Source organism: Mauremys mutica, chromosome 1 (genome assembly GCF_020497125.1).
Source record: "Mauremys mutica isolate MM-2020 ecotype Southern chromosome 1, ASM2049712v1, whole genome shotgun sequence".
NCBI classification, from domain to species: domain Eukaryota; kingdom Metazoa; phylum Chordata; order Testudines; family Geoemydidae; genus Mauremys; species Mauremys mutica.
In genome coordinates this window covers 74,079,955-74,099,376 of record NC_059072.1, presented here as the reverse complement: position 1 = coordinate 74,099,376, position 19,422 = coordinate 74,079,955, and the positions used below count along the sequence as shown (strand labels likewise).

The 19,422-nt window shown below is 41.0% G+C and overlaps 1 protein-coding gene across 3 annotated transcripts in view; it reads left to right on the top strand.

Moving 5' to 3' along the window:
• Positions 1 to 5,390, top strand: part of LIN7A (lin-7 homolog A, crumbs cell polarity complex component) — a 77,001-nt gene extending 71,611 nt beyond the window's left edge. For 2 of the 3 annotated variants that reach the window (XM_044979794.1, XM_044979800.1), the window contains exons 5-6: positions 1,876 to 2,088; positions 3,254 to 5,389. In XM_044979794.1, the coding sequence (XP_044835729.1) occupies positions 1,876 to 2,088 (213 nt within the window). In that variant the 3' untranslated portion in view covers positions 3,254 to 5,389. Of the gene's footprint in view, positions 1 to 1,875; positions 2,089 to 3,253 lie in introns of all 3 variants that reach the window. The other variant, XM_044979807.1, reaches the window with a different exon arrangement.
• Positions 5,391 to 19,422: the final 14,032 nt, after the last annotated feature.

Genomic DNA, 19,422 nt, shown 5'->3' with positions numbered 1-19,422 from the left:
TGGGTTACTCTCCTTTGTGTGTAATTGTATATAGAAAAAACTTCAACAAAATTTATACTTATTTTTTTAAGCTTAGAAATGTCAGTAATGTTGTCTCATCTCCCCTGTTTTTTTCCAAAGAATCCAAAGATGTGGTTTCTTGGCTCTTAATTGAAGGAGGTCTTCAATCTTTAGCAAAAGAGCTTTCTTCTGAATTGTCTGTTGTGTATTTGAGTTAAATGGGTGTTAACAAAAACAATAGTTTTAAATCGTCTGAATTACAAAAAACAAACAAAAAGCCTGCAACTTCTCTCAGTTAGGTTTCAAATCATAGATATCAGAGTTCTCCACTTACCCTTATGGTCTTCCAGGAAACCAGGGTAAAAATCCGAACAGAATAGGAACAAAAAAGCCACCTTCATACATCATAAAAAGTCAGAAAACCATTTCTCTTTCACTTGCATGATATATTTTAAATGTTTGGATTTCACAAACCATGAACTTGTCTCACCTACACTTGTGCCACCCCCTCTCCACCGCGACCACACGCCTTTTTATTTTTTTCAATATCAACACACATACACCACCACACTCAAAGCCAGTCTGGTACTGCAGAGTTTAGCGAGAACTGCGGTATTTTTAAAACCAAATTCAAATTCTGTTTTCAGACACAGTTAAGTCCAGCATAAATGTGGCTTAGCACAAAGATATGTCTACACTGATTAAAAAAAACCTGAAGCACCTAGCGTCAGAGCCCAGGTCAGCTGACTTGGGCTTGCAGGTCTAGAGCTTCAGGGCTATAAAACTGCAGGGCAGATGTTCAGGTTGGGGCTGGAGCCTGGGCTCTGAAACCCTGTGAGGGGGGAGGATGTGACCTCTTGGGTGTGACAGGCTAGTTTATGATCTTGCAAACACTTAAATATATGCATCACTCTGCACTCACATGAGGAAGACTTAGAGTTCAAGGTGTCTACTTGCATGAGGAGGCTTATGTACATGCTCATGTGTAGATTATGGAAACTAAGGTCCTGGTTCATCACTCACCCCTTGGCCTCCTGGTTTACTCTTGCAGATGCAGTTAAGTGGACACTAAAGCACACATGCCTGTCTGCTACTAACTGGATGGAGAGCACCGATTTTATAGAGATAGCCCCAAATATCGGGACTTTCTCTTATATAGGCACCTATTACCCCCCACACTCTGTCCTGATTTTTTATACTTGCTATCTGGTCACCCTACTAAACTGTCACTACTGGAAGGAGTCTGCACTTGTGATACTAACTCCTGTTCAGCAAAGGATGTGATTATGCATGTGAGCAGTCCCATTAACTTCTAAACACAAGTAGTCTCTGAAGTTAGTGGGCTTGCTCGCATATTTGAAGTTAAGCAGGTGCTTACAGGGAGCTCCATGCAGTATCAGTGCCTTAGAAATGAAAGGCTAGTGAGCCATTCCCAAACACCCAACCGGCTCGCTTCTCACCCATGTTAAACTTTCACACTCCCTGTATTCCACTTTCTTCTCTGGTAGCCACAGGAAAGGTTTGACAAGCTTTTCTTAAATTCAGTTGTTTTTGCATTATTTTGGCTTATATATTTGCAAAACTCTCCCCACCCCCAGTTTTTGTATGAATCAGAAATTATGCTCATTTTCACATTTCAGATGCAACCTAAAAATGATTCAGGCATCATATTTAAAATGCAAAGAGAGATAATCAATCAACCCTGCATAAATCTTATTTACGTTTACATTTCTCCCCCAATGACCATTTGAAAAGTCTAAAATATGGAAACAGCTTAAACCACTGACATCCTTTCTGTGAGAGCAAGTACGAGAAGAGGACAGGACTCTGGATAAAACCAGCATCTTTAGAACTCTGTGTTCTTTTTGCTTGCAGAGTGTGGAAGGAGAGCACCATGAAAAAGCAGTGGAGCTCCTGAAGGCTGCTAAAGATAGTGTCAAGTTGGTCGTGCGCTACACTCCCAAAGTGTTGGAAGAGATGGAGGCTCGTTTTGAAAAACTGAGGACAGCACGACGCCGGCAACAGCAGCAACTGCTAATTCAGCAGCAGCAACAGCAGCAGAATACACAGCAAAATCATATGTCGTAGGTGAGATTATTCAATGGTCATGCTTTTGGCTCGAACCTGTGAAGGGTTGAGCATCTTTTACCAGCTACTGAGCACCAACTGCAATGGGAGCGGAGAGTGCTTATCGCTTGGTAGACTTCAGTGTGCCCTACCCCAAGAAAAATGCACTTTGCAAGTAGGGGATTTGCCACATCAGAATGTGGAGCTATTTTTCCAAGTCTGAATCTAGAAATCAATACCTGGCATACAAGTCTAGCATGCAATACAAGGAAGAGTCCGAGCAGTAACTTAGTATTCTTTCTGGACACCCTCTCATACTGTATTTTACTCCCATCAGCCAAAAAATAGAGTTATTGTCAAAATTAAGAATTTTTTGCTACCAGCTTTAGGCTTAATATAACAGTCCCTTACTACTACGCTGCAGAGCATCTACACATATGAGGGGAATTTTTCCCAGGCCTTTCACAGCTACAAAAAGCCCAAAATGCACCAGAGCCACTGTGGTTCCATTGCATAATGTGTTGGAAAAGTGCTTAGCTGCACATCCTACCTCCACTGTGGTAAGGAATATTCCATTCACCGTGTGGGTACTTATATGGCCAAAATTACTGTAGTATCTGAGTGCCTTACAATCTTTAATGTATCCTCACAACAACCCTGTGAGATGGCACTTCCCGATCACTCCTATTTTCCAGATGGAGAACTGAGAGACTAAGCGATTTGTCCAATGTCATCCAGGAAGTCTCTGGTGAAGCAGGGACTTGAACCCAGCTCTTCCAAGTTGTAGGCTAGTATCCTGCTTTGGTCCCCTAGACAAGAGTCTTTTGCTGAGGTTTTGCATGTGAGATCAGAATTTTGCTTGATGGACCCTTATTCTGTGAGTCTTAGTCAAAATTCCTATTTTCTGCTCTTAATGTTACAGATATAAATGGTTAAGTTTTGTGTAATAAATTGTGTTTTTCTACCTTAAACTGGACTGTTGCAGGAACCATTAAAATGCAAAAATCTCACAAAGGTTTCAAATAAAGTTTAGACAATCTCACCCCAACTAAATCTTTAAATGTACTATAGTGCTTGTTAAAGTTATTCTTAGTTGGGGAGAAAGGAAGGAAGGCAAATATGAGTGACCCAATCCCTCAATTCTTTTTGTTAGCTCTGAGAAATGTTTTTGTTTGTTTAATTCTAGGTTATTCTCAAGAATAAAATCCAGATCAAGAATTCAGTAACCAAGCAATTGGAGCTGTGCTTCAGTATTCCAACCTACAGTTACAAGGAAACAGAGGGAACACAATAACTGAACTTATCAAGAAGTTATGAATAAGTGGTGTAAGAATAATTTAGTAAGAACCACAACACACCTGGTACCTTCTTTATAAGTCTTTTCAGTACAGTGCAGTCTCAGATACAAGATTTCTATGACTTTATTCCTAATGAGCAGTATGGTAAGTAAACACTATGAAATGTAGAGAAGTTTGGGGTTTCTGAATAAATCATTGTAAGGTCCAATCTTGCACTCCTTATTCTAACAAAACTCTGGCCTATTGGTTCACTGAGGTCAGTGAGGGTTATATCTAAGGATGCCAAGATCGGCTGCTAGTAAGGGTGAAGTCTTTCTCTGCAGTTATTTCCAGAAATGAACAACTTGTAGTCCCTCAACCAAACTGCATCTGTTCAAAATGTTGCCACAAACATAAAACAAACTCTCACATCACACTCCATAACCTCTTTCTACTATATATTGTAGAGTTGTTTTAATCTGACTTCCAGTTTATAATAATTTTAATTTTTTTCCCTGAAAATAGCAAGTTACTATATTTATAAAATATTCAGTTGTAGAAGCAATTGGCTTTTTACTCTTGATGTTTCCATATATTTTATTATGCATCAATAGAGTGAGGCAGTTTTAGATCTACTTTAATTTTATTAGTAGTAAGGCTAGAGAATCTTAGAACGTATTTTTAAATATAGGTATTGCTTGTATCCATTATAGCTATTATTCTGAAATCTATAACTTAATATACCGTATATTTATTCCATAAAATATATATTGTCAGAATGTACTTGTTACAGAAATAGGATCTTTGTTTACCATGTATTACAAATATAGTAAGATAACGTTAGCAAAAGACCAAGCTTTGTTTGGCACATATTCATGTGATAAATATAACCCAGCTATCTTAGCTTTTCTGTATTTTAAAATTTATTTTGTATTTCATTGTTAATATATTTAGGAGAAGAAGTGTAAATTATTCCTGGCATATTTTCTTGTAAGTCAGTTTGATCTTAAAGTTTAGAACTTTATCAAATCAAATTGGAATGTAAAAGCAAAATATATAAGAACCTTTTTAAGTTTACATTTACTTTTCCAAAGATTAATGAACAGTCACAGCCAAAGCTGGAAGGCTAAAAAGATCATCTACCTTAGAAGTGAAAAAAAACAAAAAACTTAATCCTCAAATTGTGACCAATTTATTGTCATTTTAAAATATCTCCTATATAGTGAAAAACGAGGCAAAAAGGAAGTCCTCCAATTCTTCCATACTGAAAAATCCAGTTGATTTCACTTGGAATTTGGGGGCACAATTATTCTGAAACAATGCTCTGGTTGCAGCCTTGTAACAAAAAAGCCAAAACATGTTACATCTTTTCTTTGCAAGTACTCACATCATTGATTCTCTTCGCTTCAGTATAAGAGCTAATCAAATACAGAGCAGACAGCCACAGCGGGGGAAATGGATATACCATAGTAGCATAGGTTTAAAAAAAGAATACCTACTGGCCACCAGCTTTGACAGTGTTCCATTACTATAATTAACTGCTGAAAGTAATCATGCTTTTAAAACCAAAATTATATTAAAAACACCAGATGAACAATATAATACCTAGAAATAATTCCATCCAGTGGTCCTGGTGATTACATGAATTAAACAGTGTAACTTGAGTGTGCCACCAGAAGTTAAAGATGGAATATTCTTTTACTACGTTGTGCAAAGGTTTTGTTTGAGTTTTTTTGTTTCATTTTTTAACTTAATAAGATTGTTATGTACCCATTTGAAATATCTATTTTAAAGCTATATTTAAAAAAAAACATTAGTATTGATAGTATATGAACTATTACTGCATATGACTGTATTATATCACATGGTAATGATTTGAGTTACATTGACTACTCTGTACAGAAACCAAATATTACACAGTACGATTAGTGAGACCACTGTATTACATTCTTTCTGAACTCTCCCCTGCCCCTCATCACAATATCTAGATTTTAATGGAATGGACAGTTAGTATAGTAAATTGGAAAAAAAAAGTCATTAATGTATTTATATAGAGAAAGATATCTAATTCATTTGCATATGTTATTGTTCAATAAATTATTTATACATATTAATATAAACATCTCAGTCTCTGCCAACATTTAAAAATAAGAGGAGAGTATAATATAGGTACATTACAACAGAAGGGGTAAAAAAATCACTGGGGTTAGACTAGATGACCTTTGCGGTCCCTTCTAACCCTATGTTTATGGGGTCAATTTCAATTATCATACCCGCACTGTGGATCTGTAAAGATGTAGCAAGTTAATCACTGGAACAGCTGACAGCAGCCTCTACACACTGCCAATAATCTGTCATCCTCTAAAAACTGAACCTTCAATTATGGATGTTCTCTGCATTTTTCACATAAATCTACAGCTTTGATTCAGCATAGCACTTAAGCACATGCTTATGTACTTAACTAGAGCCTAAAAGTGCGCACACAGCTCTCTCTCTCTCTCATTCAGACATTCCCACTTTTATAGCTAATTGTTTGCCTTTTTATTTATTGCTGTTACCGTATGAAATTGGTTTATCTGCAGTCACTTTAGTAAGTTTAAGGTCTCATTGATTTTGGCAGGAATAACTTGAACCCCCTCAGATACGTTTCCTTGTATTGACAGTGAGTTGAACTAGAACAGTGGTTTTCAACCTGTGGTCCACAGACCCCTGGGGGTCTGCAGACTATGTCTAAGATTTCCAAAGGGATCTGCACCTCCATTCGAAATTTTTTAGGGGTCTGCAAATGAAAAAAAGGTTGAAAACCCCTGAAGTACAAGATCCACTAAATCTTTTCTGTCTCTAATACTTGTAAAGGAATAAAGGATACCGTTCTTTGGGTCAATGGCCCAGAGCTGGCCTGACTGTCCCATTAGCCCGGCCTGCTGCACCTAAGAAAGAATTGGAATTTAATTAGCTGACCCTCATATAAAGAGGCCAGAAGGGGTTTAGCGGGGAAGAGAGGAACTGCAACATCCTGGAGGAAGTTGAGAGGCCAGAAGTGGTTCCCTGATGACCCACTACTGGAGTTATTGCGGAGAGGAACTGCTTCAGAAATGCCAAATGGTCAAAAAGGGAGATTGGTGGGAGATCTGTATTACTGAGGCTCTTAGGTAAGAGTCAAGAAATCCGGTCAGTGGAATTACTGGTGTGAGAGGTTAATTTGGGGAAAAAAAGGACTGCTATGCATGCACAGACTTGGAAGTAAGAATCTGCAAGAGTTTGATTATGTTTTATTAAGAAGGCTCAATTAAAGAAACTACCTCAGCTGAGAAATAGCTTCCCCGGATTCCTTAAAAAAGCTCAGTCAAATTAACCACAGAGAGTGTGAACTGACCTAGCAGGACACAGTTTAGCCCAACAAGAGGAGGGTGCTATCAAATAGGCTTAATCCTTCTCCAAATGATAATCGAGGGGGAGCTGTCTGGCTTTGAGTTTCACTATCTTTCCACCATGCCAAAGATCCAAAGACAAGATCTAGTATTCATAGACAGTTTTGGATTTTTGACACTCCCTGCATAAAGCCCACAAATGTATTATGCTAATCCAGTCAGTGTCGCTTTTCTGTCTGCAACAGATAAAAAAAAAATCAATCACCTTTTATAAGTGTTTCAGAATACCACATTGAGAGAATTCTACAGAAAGGAAGCTTGGGGAACAGGTGAGAGAATTTCATGGCACGCTTCTTAATACAGTGAAACGTATGTGTCATGTTGGCTTCTCAGCTGCAGCTTACACAGTGGTCAGTGTAAAGATGAAAAGCCAGTGAGTGCGCATGCTTTTCACTTGAATGAAAGAAATGACATACAGTGCTCCAGTCCCTCGTTGAAAAAAAGTGTTGCAATGCATATTTGTCCACTATATTATGTATGCCTGGGGGAATTCTGCACCAAAAATTTAAAATTCTGCACACAATATTTCAAAATTCTGCAAAATTCTGCATATTTTATTTGTCAAAATAACACAATATAATCATGCCAGTTACAATTTTGGTAATTTATTTCAAAATATCTGTCAGCAAGTACATCTGTAATAATACAGACAAAAAAAAGATTCTGGTACTTTTTTTTGACAAATAGATTCCTTATGAGGCATATTAATATAGAACTTTGTGTAATTCATTTAAATTACAATACAGATCTGTATTTCCTGCACCTGTCAGAAGTAGTGCAAAGGGTTGGGAGAGTCAGAGGTAACAGAAGAGCAGAGGGAAAGAGAAGGAGCCTAAGAGTGAACCTGGAAGGTGTTGAGTGTGGGTGGAAAGTTTTTCTTTTTTGGGGGGGAAGAGGGGGATTGTTAGGGTGTTTGGAAGCCTCCCCCATGCAGACCCTGGCTGACCCCAAGCCTCTCCCATTCAGTCAGGCACGTCTGCCTTGTCCCCACACACCTCATCCCCATGGGCCTCTGCAGCCCCCCATCCCCAGGCTCAATACTGTCACCCCACTAACTCCTGAGCCCATGCTCCAGTCTGTCCCCCTCACTAGCCATTCTGAACTCTAGTCTGTGACCTCCCAGCAGCCCTGTGTGCCCCACTCTGTTCTAACCTGGCTCCACTGGGCAGGGAATTTTGTATTTTCCCGCATAAAGTACATTTTGCCCAGGAAAGTGCTGCAGTTCCGCCTTGTCCCACAAGAGGCCGCTGTGGTGCTAGAACAGCGGGCATGAATGCAGCTGGCTTTTCTGGCACCGCAGCGGCCTCTGGTGGGCAAAAGGCAGAACTGCAGCACTTTCCTATGTGGGGAAAATACAAAATTATGCAAGATAGATTAATTCTGCGCCTCTGCTGATGCACAGAATTCCCCCAGGAGTAATTATGCTATTCCTACAGTGCATAATGGGAGCCCCAGTTATACCAGGGACCTTTCAGAGCTACCACAACAGGAACAAAAATATGTAGGTCACACTGACAGATGGGGACACTATTTCAGAAATCAGTGACTGGAAATGAGGTAGGAGTCATGGTGGATAACCAGCCAAACATGAGCTCACTGTGCAATGCTGTGGCTAAAGCTCTAACATGATCTTTGGACGTATAAGCTAGGGAGGATCAAGTAAGATTAGGGAGGTAGTATTATCTCTGTATACAGCATCAGTATACTGTGCCTGGTTCTCATCAGTGGTGCCAATTCAAATATTTCTTGGGGGGAGGAAGGACAAATTCTGGGCCACCCCAGGCCACATAAAGGACCCTGTTCCAGTCCCCACTCATTCTTCCCCTCAGCCAGGGATCCCAGGTCTCCCTTGACTGGAGAGTCTTCCCTCTCTCTTACCCACACAGTGCATGAGCCAGTGCCACCAGGATCAAATTTTTGGCAGACTCCCCTGAGCTCCACCCCCTGTGTACCAGTCTGCAATATCAATTTGTCCTGGCCATGGCATTGAAACCATGCAGCTAGAGCAATGCTCCAGACTGCTCTGGCAACAGCCACACTGACGTAGTATGGGAACACTGCTTAAAAGTGGTTAGACAGAGCCCCCCACATCCCCTAGCTTCTTAACCTATGGAACTTTAAGCAAGTGCAAAAACCTCATGAGGAGACAGTCTCCCCTAAATGCTGCCACTGGTTCTGATGTTCACACTTGAAAAAAAGACATTGGAAAAGATTCAGAATTGCTACAGGAGTGATTTGAGGTCTGGACACTGGTCTTCCAGTGAGAAATGAAAGATGCTCAATCTATTAAGTTTACCCAAGAGGGGGTTAAGAGGTAACTTGATCGGCAGCCTTTGGTACGCGGCCCATCAGGGTAATCTGCTGGTGGGCCTTGAGACATTTTGTTTACATTGACCATCTGCAGGCATGCTTACTGCAGCTCCCACTGGCTGGGAATGGCGAACCACGGCCACTGGGAGCTGCAGGAGGCCGTGCCTGTGGACGGTCAATGTAAACAAAATGTATCTTGGCCCACCAGCAGATTACCCTGATGGCCCACGAAAGCTCATGCTCCAATACGTCTGTTAGTCTATAAGGTGCCACAGGACTCTTTGCTGCTTTTACAGATCCAGACTAACACGGCTACCCCTCTGATACCTTCTGCCCAGATAGCTCAGATTCCTAACTGACCTTGCATGTGCCTATGTTTTGGTGGTGGCTCCTATTCTTTCAGCTATCTATTCTATTAAGGAGCTTAATTACATTGATCCTGACTGAAGGGTGGCTTTTTGCACACCAGTTTCAATGTGGTTTCATCAAATTCCCAGAACAACAATATGCTATAGCTCAAACAGAAGTTATGGGCTTAATGTAAGGCTTGAAAACCTGTGGCCTCACTTATGCAGGAGGTCAGACTATATGTTCATAATGGTCCTTTCTGATCTTAGTCTATAAATGTGATAGTCAAAATGTTTGGACAAATATTCAAAATGACCACATACTTTCTGGGTCTTACCTGTCTTTGCAAAATTGGGCTGGAAATCTCAGGTAGATTGAACTTCTCACACACTCTCCCATACTCCTGCTTCTGGTCGTGCCAGGAAAGCCAGCAATAGCCTCTTTCACTGTATTTCTACACTTCTGGTTCTACCCAGAGTTAACAATTAGAGAAATGCATGAAAATTAAAGTTATCCAAACCTAGAAAAAAAATGTAATATAAATTTGATACTAAAGAATGTGGTGAAACCTGAGTTTTACTGAAGTTCAGAAGTCTGCAACTATTCGGGAACTAACAAAGGTCTCCAAGACAGAAGAATTGTACCCATTGTGACAGACCCAGGCCAGTGGGGTACAGGAGTCTGGTAGAGGGCAAATATACTGGTCACTGGCTGAGTAGTTTTCTGTTCCCTGAGTGACCAGAGCAGGGGCTGCACTAGAGTAATCAGGAACCTGCTAGAACCAATTAAGGCTGACAGGCTGATTAGATCACCTGCAGCCAATCAAGGCAGGTTAATCAGGGCACCTGGGTTTAAAAAGGAGCTCACTCCAGTCAGGCGAGGAGGAGCCAGAGGAGAGGAAGTGCGTGTGAGGAGCTGGGAGCAAGATGCACAAGGAGCTGAGAGTGAGAGGGTGTGCTGCTGGAGGACTAAGGAGTACAAGCGTTATCAGACACCAGGAGGAAGATAAAGTCCTGTGGTGAAGATAAAGAAGGTGTTTGGAGGAGGCCATGGGGAAGTAGCCCAGGGAGTTGTAGCTGTCATGCAGCTGTTACAGGAGGTACTATAGACAGCTGCAATCCACAGGGCCCTGGGCTGGAACCCGGAGTAGAGGGCGGGCCCAGGTTCCCCCCAAACCTCCCAACTCCTGATCAGACACAGGAGGAGTTGACCCAGACTATGGGGAAGATCACTGAGGTGAGCAAATCTGCCAATAAGCGCAGGACCCACCAAGGTAGAGGAGGAACTTTGTCACACCATATTGAAAATCCAACATTCCCTCAACAATTTAATCCTTGAGCTGACCTTCATTTTATTTACATGTTGCTAGGTCTTTATTTTCCTCTCATTTTGTATTGTTAAATGTGTTAAATTGTTAAATGGGATGTTTCTTTAATTACTTTCGTAACTGTTAGAATTTTACATAGAGATGTTTTATGCTAAGACATTTCCTACTTAACATGGTGATCTGCACTAAAAAAAAGACAAGATCATGGCCTCATTAACATCCTTACTGTTAAAACAAACTCAAACACATAGCTGATCAACAAACAGCCTGTTCTATATTTGCAACCAACTTCACCTTTTGATGTATTAAACTTCTACAAAGAGACAAGGTGGTGAGGTGATAGGTTTTATTGGTGAGAGAGAGCTTATGCAAAGTTCTTCAGGTCTGGGAAACTTAGGGCTTGTCTTCACGTATAGCACTACGGTGTCGCAGCGGCGCTGCTGTAGTGCTTGAGTGAAGATGCTACTATGCCAACAGGAGAGCCTCTCCCATCAGCATAGTCAATTCACCTCCCCAAGAGGCAGCAGCTATGTTGGTGAGAGATGCGCTCCTGTTGACATAGTGCTGTATACATAAGGATTAGGTAGATATGGAAGTTTCACACCCCTGAACAACACAGTTACACTGATATAGGTCTGTAGTGTAGTCCTGGCCTCATAATGTCACAGCTAAATACAAGATGGAACAGATCGTTAAGCATAAGTAGTTAACGCATCTTTGAAGGCACCGTTCAAGATGAAAAGTGGCCAGTTAACAACCCTCCAGTCATACAGAGGAAAGGAAGGTGGGGAGGAAGGAAATCTGGGTTTTCTGAGGGGCTGTTCCTGGGTTATAGATTGTTGTAATAAGCCATAAATCCAGTGTCTCTGTTCAGTCCATGATTTTTTAATGTCTAGCAAAGTTCAGAATGTAAGCTCCCAGGCTCGTCTTTTGAAAGTGTTTCCTTTAAGCCACCATCCCTCACAATAACAGCATAGCTGCCTACTTCAAATATTCACAAGATGATGGACAATCTTCAGATATCCATCCCAAACACATCACCAAACTCATCCATTTCATCCTCACCTATAAGAATTTTACATTCCACAAACAACGCTTTGTCCAAACCATGGGAAGAGCTATGAGTACTAGGATGACTTCCCAATATGCCAACCTCATCATGTGTAACTTTGAAGAAGAATTTCTGGACAAATGCATCACAAAACGAATGCTATACCTGAGATATATCAATGATAATTTTCATCCTTTGGATAGATGACAAACTCCCTCCGATTTCTACCACAATTTCAAGAAACCAGAAAAATCACTGCGCTCTCGAATGAATTCATACAGGAAAACGATAGAAGACAAAAAACACCACATCACCTCTGGGTGAAGTTTTTTCACAAAGTGATCACTCTGACCTATCAGTCCTCATCCTCAAAGAAAACCTGCACAACACTTTCAAAAGATGAGCCCTGAAAGCTGAAATTCATAACTTTGCTATATACTAAAAGTCATGGACTGAAGAGAGGCACTGGATTTATGGCTTATTACAACAATCTATAACCCACTAACAACCACACTCAGGGCTTGGCTACACTTGCAAGTTGCAGCGCTGGGAGTTACAGCGCTGGTCATGCAGCTGTGCAGGAACAGCGCTGGTGTGTGGCCACATTTGCAGCATTTACAGCGCTGTTGGGAGTGCTGCATTATGGGCAGCTATCCCAGCATTCAAGTGGCAACAACGTGCTTTTCAAAAGAGGGGGGTGGAGGGTGGTGTACTGTGACAGGGAGCGGGGAAGAGAGAGAGAGTGGATTTTTGGAGCCAACAATGTGTGTTAGCTTCCTGGATTGAAAAATCACAAACGAACCCTTAGTCTTAATTGCAAACAGCCTGCATCCAACGCTGTTTCTCTGTCAAGCAAACATTCACTCCCTGCCTCTCATTTGATCGTTCACAGCCAGGTACAGATAGCTCCTGTTTGCTGTGATCAGTGTTTGTTTTTTAGATAAGCAGTTCAATGGAGCTCCGATCGGAGTTCACAACAAAACAAAGAGAGGCTGCATAACAAAACAAAGAGAGTAATTTAGTTAAAAGCATTCTGGGATATCTTCTTATTCCCTGGAGGCCAATAAAAGCGCTGGTGTGTGTCCACACTTGATGAGCAGCGCTGGATCACCAGCGCTGCAATCGCTACACCCCAACCTGGCCAGGTGTACAGCCAGCGCTGCAGCCAGGGAGTTGCAGCGCTGGATGTGCCTTGCAGGTGTGGACGGTTACTAATTGCAGCGCTGGAAAGCCTCTACCAGCGCTGCAACTTGCAAGTGTAGCCAAGCCCTCAGCTGCCTTCTCTCCCCCCACCTTCCTTTTCTCCCTCTGACTGGAGGAGTGTTAACAGGCCTCTTCACCTTGAATGGTCCCTTGAAATATATGTTAACTACTTACGCTAAGCAATCTGTTCCACCTTGTATTTAGCTCTGACACTAAGGGCAGATCTACACTTAAAACTCTGCATCTGCGCTGCTGCAGCTGCACTGCTGTAGCACTTTAGTAAAGATGCTCCTACGCTGACGTGAGAGCTTCTCCCATCAGCACAGTTAATCCACCGCCACAAGAGGTGGTAGCTATGTTTACAGGAGAAGCTCTCCCATTTGTCATAGCACTGTCTACTTGGGGGATTAGGTCACTACGTATTTCAGCATTGTGGATTTGTGATGTAGTTATACCAATATAAGTCTGTAGCGTAGAACTGGCTTACACTTCCGAGCCTTGAAGAAGAACTCTGAGTAAGCTCAAAAGCCAGTCTCTCTCACCACCAGACATTGGTCCAGTAATAGATATTACCTCACCCACCTGTCTCTTTGATACCTTTGGACCATCACGGCTACACCACCACTGCATTGAACTTCTACAAGTCAGATTTCAAAAGTATTAAGTGATCTTTAAGCATTTAAAATACCTTGAACAAGTCTGGCCTTAAGCACCATATAAATGCTGGATGATATGATGCCAACAGAGGCCCTGAAGGAAAAGAGAAAGGATTGATAGACAATTTTTTAAGCCCTAACTGGCTATAAAGAGATGAAATCACTTCTATGTAAGAAGAGCTGTATAAATTTAACACACAGAGGGAAAAAAACTTGAATTACATATCTGAAGTTGTTATATCTGTACGTTTGATTCTGAAGGTGAATGATAACCATGCATCACCAAGAGAGAAGTTTACATAACTACTTTTATGCATCATTTAAATAGTAATGTGACAGTACGGCTTTGAAGCTTCAGTCATGCAAAGATGTATGCTCATGCTGAACTTCACTGTGTGTTGTTAGTCATGGACTGCATGGATACAATACATCATACACTTAGCTGGGACTACTCAAAGTGTGCAAAGTACATGCATAACTACCTGCAGGATCAGTGCCTACATGTGTGTTAATGCAAACACAATGTTATATATGGACTCTTGTTAGTCTTCACTTCTTACGTAGGATCATTTGTTCTGCTATCACCATTTTGTCTGTGGCTAACTTTTTCTAGGCCACATAACATTTATTTTACTTGTCTGCATTCTAACACTTCCTTTATCAAAAAAGTATCTAATTATGCCTGCATTTGTTTGGGCATGTATATTCATACATGTTGTCCTTTTCACTGAACAGTTACTTATAATGAAAAGCTCTCCATGGTATGTCTCTATTATAAATAAACTAAGAGAGACATCTAGTGCTTAAAGATGTGGATAGCACCTTAAAACTAACAAGTCCAACACTTATTACTGTAGCTTTATTCTAACTGGTTAAAAGCACAAATATGTACATATTTTATGTCATAACATTTCTGTACCGTTCATATAGATTGAACAGCTCAGAAAAGTTTCCTTTTAGCATTAAGTAGGTATTTGAGCTGTGAGCAAGTATTCCCTATAATTTGAATGGGGAATAACAGTAGTACTGTTAATACTTTGTCCCACAGAAACACGAACTCTACTGTTAATGTAAGCATTACTTAAACTGATCTGTGTATTGCACACAGTCATGAGACTTAACATGTCTAAACTGGTCACTGCTATCTAATATCACATCAGTGATGATGATGAGACAACTGAAAGCAAATAGGACCTAATTCAGCAATGCACTTAAGCATTGCTTAAGTCTCACTGAAGCTAATGGGACATTAAGTGCTTTGCTAAATGAGGACCACCTAGAGCAGCTGCATCAGCAATTTGGTGAAGTGCTGCAGCTGCTCTGCTTTCACAGCAATGGAGGCACTTGTCCCAAAACAGTGCTCTGAAATGAAGTAGGTTTCCCTACCACTTGCAGCCTTCTCATGGCTGCCACGCCTGGGTAGCACTGTTTTGATCCCTAATGTTATCCCTCATAGGCTCAATGAGCCAAAACCTCACATAAAAGGGCACCGAAACTATCACTGCTCATAGGCAATAGCTGTACCTGTGGACAAGATATACAGATACCTCACACTCTCTTTCCTGGCTGGAGGGGAGGACGTCATCCTGCATGACCCCTGCACAACTCTCCTATGTAAACCCCTTTTCCCCTGGGTCCCACATGTGGATCAAGGATTTGGCATTCAGTCTTTGAGAAAAGATGTTCCTCTGAAAGAAATCTTCTGTAACAATGAGTTAATATTTATTATTCCTGTGTGTATCAGTTCATCTTCTCCAACAGCTTCCGCTGTCAGAGAACAACCTGAAGTTCACAGTTGGGAGGGCACCAGGCTTGGCAAACTGGCATTGCTGTTTGTGAAAGGAAGCATGCCTCCTGAGGGGCTTAGACAGAGAAGGCAGCCATTATCAGAGAGGGAGAAGAATAGACTCAGAATACTGATGCCCACTTGACTTACACACCATGCTCCTGTGGAACACAGGGGGAGCAGATTTGGTTGAAGAGCAGTGGGGAGAAATTAAGATATGAGGGAAGCAAAGGTCATGCCTCCTATACTGGCCCCCATGCTCTAGGAAAGGTGTCCACTGCCTAACAGGAATGCTACAGCCACAAGGATCCTCGTTCCATCAGAACACCTCTCCCTCTGACAAGGGCTACAATCTTTGTCATTAGGGGATGTAGCCAGGTATGCCACACCATTGTTAGCTTGCCAATATTTAACCAAGTAATGGGTAAATGAAGCAAACAAGATGCTTCAAGTGGTTAAAAGCTTCAGTGACTAGTAAGATGCCCACTTCTTAATCAAGTCCTTAATCAAATCTCCCATTCAGGCCTATGGGAGTTTCCCCTGAGTGAAGGCCAAGTCTAGAATGTTTATCTTGAGTCTGAAAGGAGCATACACGCTGGGGTGAAATGGCTGAGCAGCTGACTCTAATGCTGAGACCTGTTTTTCATGAGCTACTGAGTAGTTTTCAGTTGTCTCATGTTGAACAAATGGACCTTGAGTTGCTCTCTCCATAACAGCCAGCACATCTCAGCCACATTAACCTATAAGGAGATACAGTCATCTTATTAGTAAATTCTGCAACTCAGCAGTAATGTTGATTTATGTCAGTGGCTCTCAAACTTTTTTACTGGTGACCCCTTCCAAGTAGCAAGTCTCTGAGTGCAACCCCTCCCGCCCTCCGCCCTTATAAATTAAAAACACTTTTTATATATTACAAATGCTGGAGGCAAAGCGGGGTTTGGGCTGACAGCTCATGACCCCCCATGTAATAACCTCGTGACCCCCTGAGGTGTCCCAACCCCCAGTTTGAGAACCCCTGGTTCATGTCTTAGTAAGGAGATGAGCAATGGGATTTTTGAAACCTAATTGTTGGTGTCACCCCATGGCAGCTTCTCCTCCAAGCTATTGGCCAAGTACAGGTATATGCCACATCCAGTCTTTCAAGCAGGTTTATTCTCTTAACACTGGTGAGTAAACAAATAGAAAAATCTTCACTCGCTCTTTTTTCCTCAGACTTCAGGGCCACTCCCGCCAGGGATCTCTGCACTCCTGCTCCCAGTTCTAGCTAGATCTCCTACCTCCCTGGAGCACCTGGCCCCTTGTTCCATGGACTCACCAAGGGGGTTATTAGCTCCACTCCTCTGTAGCTTCCCTTCCCTTCCCTTCCCTTCCCTTCCCCAGGCACAGCCTACTCCAATCTCTCCTTCCTTTGCCTGGCCTCTTGCAGCCCCAGGGGTAGTCCAGCCCCTTTTATTTGGCTGGCCTGGGCTCGCCTGTTATGACACAGGGAAGCTGGGCCCAGTCTATTCACAGAAACCAGCTACCCTATGACTACTGGGAAATCAGACAAATAAAGTGAATTGCAATAATAAAAATTGAGGAAAACACAATACTTCCATCCCTTGAGTATATTGTATTAAGTTTTACTATATTCCTCTGATTTAAACATGACTGTTTAATAATCTGTCCTCTGACACTTCAACTCATATTAATCAGAACCCTTGAGCTTCCCATCATTGAGACAGGTGCTATCAGCCAGTCACTAATTGACAATATGACAGAAGAGCATTAATCAGTGAGGCAACAACTACAAATTGTAAGTGCATGGGAGGGAAGCAGACTAAACAGAGAGAGACTGTGCAATATATGAAGCAAATAAGTACATCTGCATGCAGACTGTGACATACGAAGGGCATTTTTGCTATCAACAGCTGTTATAGATATCACTCCTAAACGTGAGGAGCTCTGCAATAGTTGATTAAAAAGGATAACAAAATCTAATGAGCTATGGATACAAACTCATTAGTGTTTATCGAAATAGGAAAGAAACCAGAATGGATGAAAACTCTTAAAAAATTGTATCAATTTTTTAAATGTCAGTAATTTATATTTATATGTTGCTAGTTCTTTACTTTTTTCTGACGTTGTGGTCTTAAATTGGTAGAGGGGATGTTTTGTACATATTTCTTCAATTACTTTCCTGTTAGTAGAATTTCAGATTTTACTTAGAGATATTTATCTAGGAAGTTTCACGCTGATCTATGCTAAAGAAGACAATCCCAAGGTCTCATTAGCTTTCTTACTGTGAAAACACAAACATGTGACTGATTAACCAACAGTCCGTTATATATTTGCAGCCAATTCCTCCTTCCAATACACTGAACTTCTACATGTCAAGGTGTGTTAAATACTTCAGCCGGTCATCAGGATTTTCACTTTGAAGTCAATGGGACTGGTATGCCTCACTCAGGTGCTTTTGAAAATCCCACTATAGGATGCCTAAATGTGGAGTTTGGAGCCTAATTTCAGGGATGCATTTCTGATGGAAAATGGGAAAATTTAAATTTTGCCAAAAAAATTCCATTTTTCCCTCAACAGAAATTCAAACGACAGCTCTCCACCTGTCCACCTTGACGGCTTTTGTCAAGAGCCCGGGTGCTCAACCTCCCCACCTCTGGGACCCCAACTCTCTGCCTCTCCAGCTTCAGAGGTTGGGAGGCTGAGAGCCCCAGTTCTCTGCCTCTCTGGCACTGGGGCTGGAATGCTCTTGTCAGCTTCATTTTCTGCATGACAAAAGTGAAATTGATAAGAGCCTTCCAGGCCTACAGCTGGGAAGCCAAAAAATTCTGTTTTGGCTCTCCCGAAGTGGAATTGAATTTGAAATCCTTTCCTTTAAAAAATTGTGTGGTTTTTTTTTTTGTTTTTTTTTGTTTGTTTTTCCCCAAGAAAAGACTTCATCCCAAATGGGGACAAAGTAAAAAATGCAAGGTTTTTCCCACAGGAAGAGATTTTCATTTTCCAGCCAGCTCTGATAATACATTTTTGCAATTTTGTGCCAATAGGAAGTTTTTAATAAAAATACTATTTACAGCAAACTTATGTATTTACTTAACTATAAGCACAAGTAGTCCCATCAAAGTCACTATTCACATGTGGGACTATTCACTGAGGAAAGTTACATACTTGCTTATGTGTTTGCAGGATCAGGGTATTACTTTTTGCTATAAAAAAGGAGAAGCCTTGGCAGTAGTGGCATTAAAAAACTTGAATTCATTTAATTTTAAAGATATCCAGGGAAAAATCCATGGCTGGAAGGGCTAAGGACAATATTAGGAACAAAATAAATCCAAGAAATGATATAGGCCCATTACTAGATGAAGATGGTAAAATTGTTAATAATATACAGAAAAAACAGGAATGTTCAATAAATATTTTTGTTCTGTAATTGGAAAAAAGCAGGGTGATGTACTCATATCATATGATGATGATGAAATACTTTTCAGTCCATTAGTAACCAAGGAAGAAGTTAAAATCTACTAGGGATAAACATTTTTAAATCAATGGACTTGGCTAACTTACACCTGAGAGACCATAAAGCACTGGCTGATGAGATCTCTGGCCCACTGATGTTAATTTTTTAATAAATCTTGGAATACTCAGGAAATTCCAAAAGATTGGGAGAATGGTAATGTTGTGCCAATAGTCAAAAAGAACAAGCAGGAAGACTTGGGTAAATACAGGCTGGTTAGCCAAACATCAATTCTGGGCAAAATAAAATAAGTTGATAGGTTATTCAACTGATAAAGAATGGAGATATAATTAATGCCAATCAGCATATTTTTATGGACAATCATTCTTGTCAGACAAACCTGTCTTCACTGTTTGAAGAGATTACAAACTTAGTTGATAAAAGTTATCTGCATGGATGTAATAGACTTAGACTTCTGCAAGGCACTTGCCTTAGCATTGCATGACATTCAGAATTTT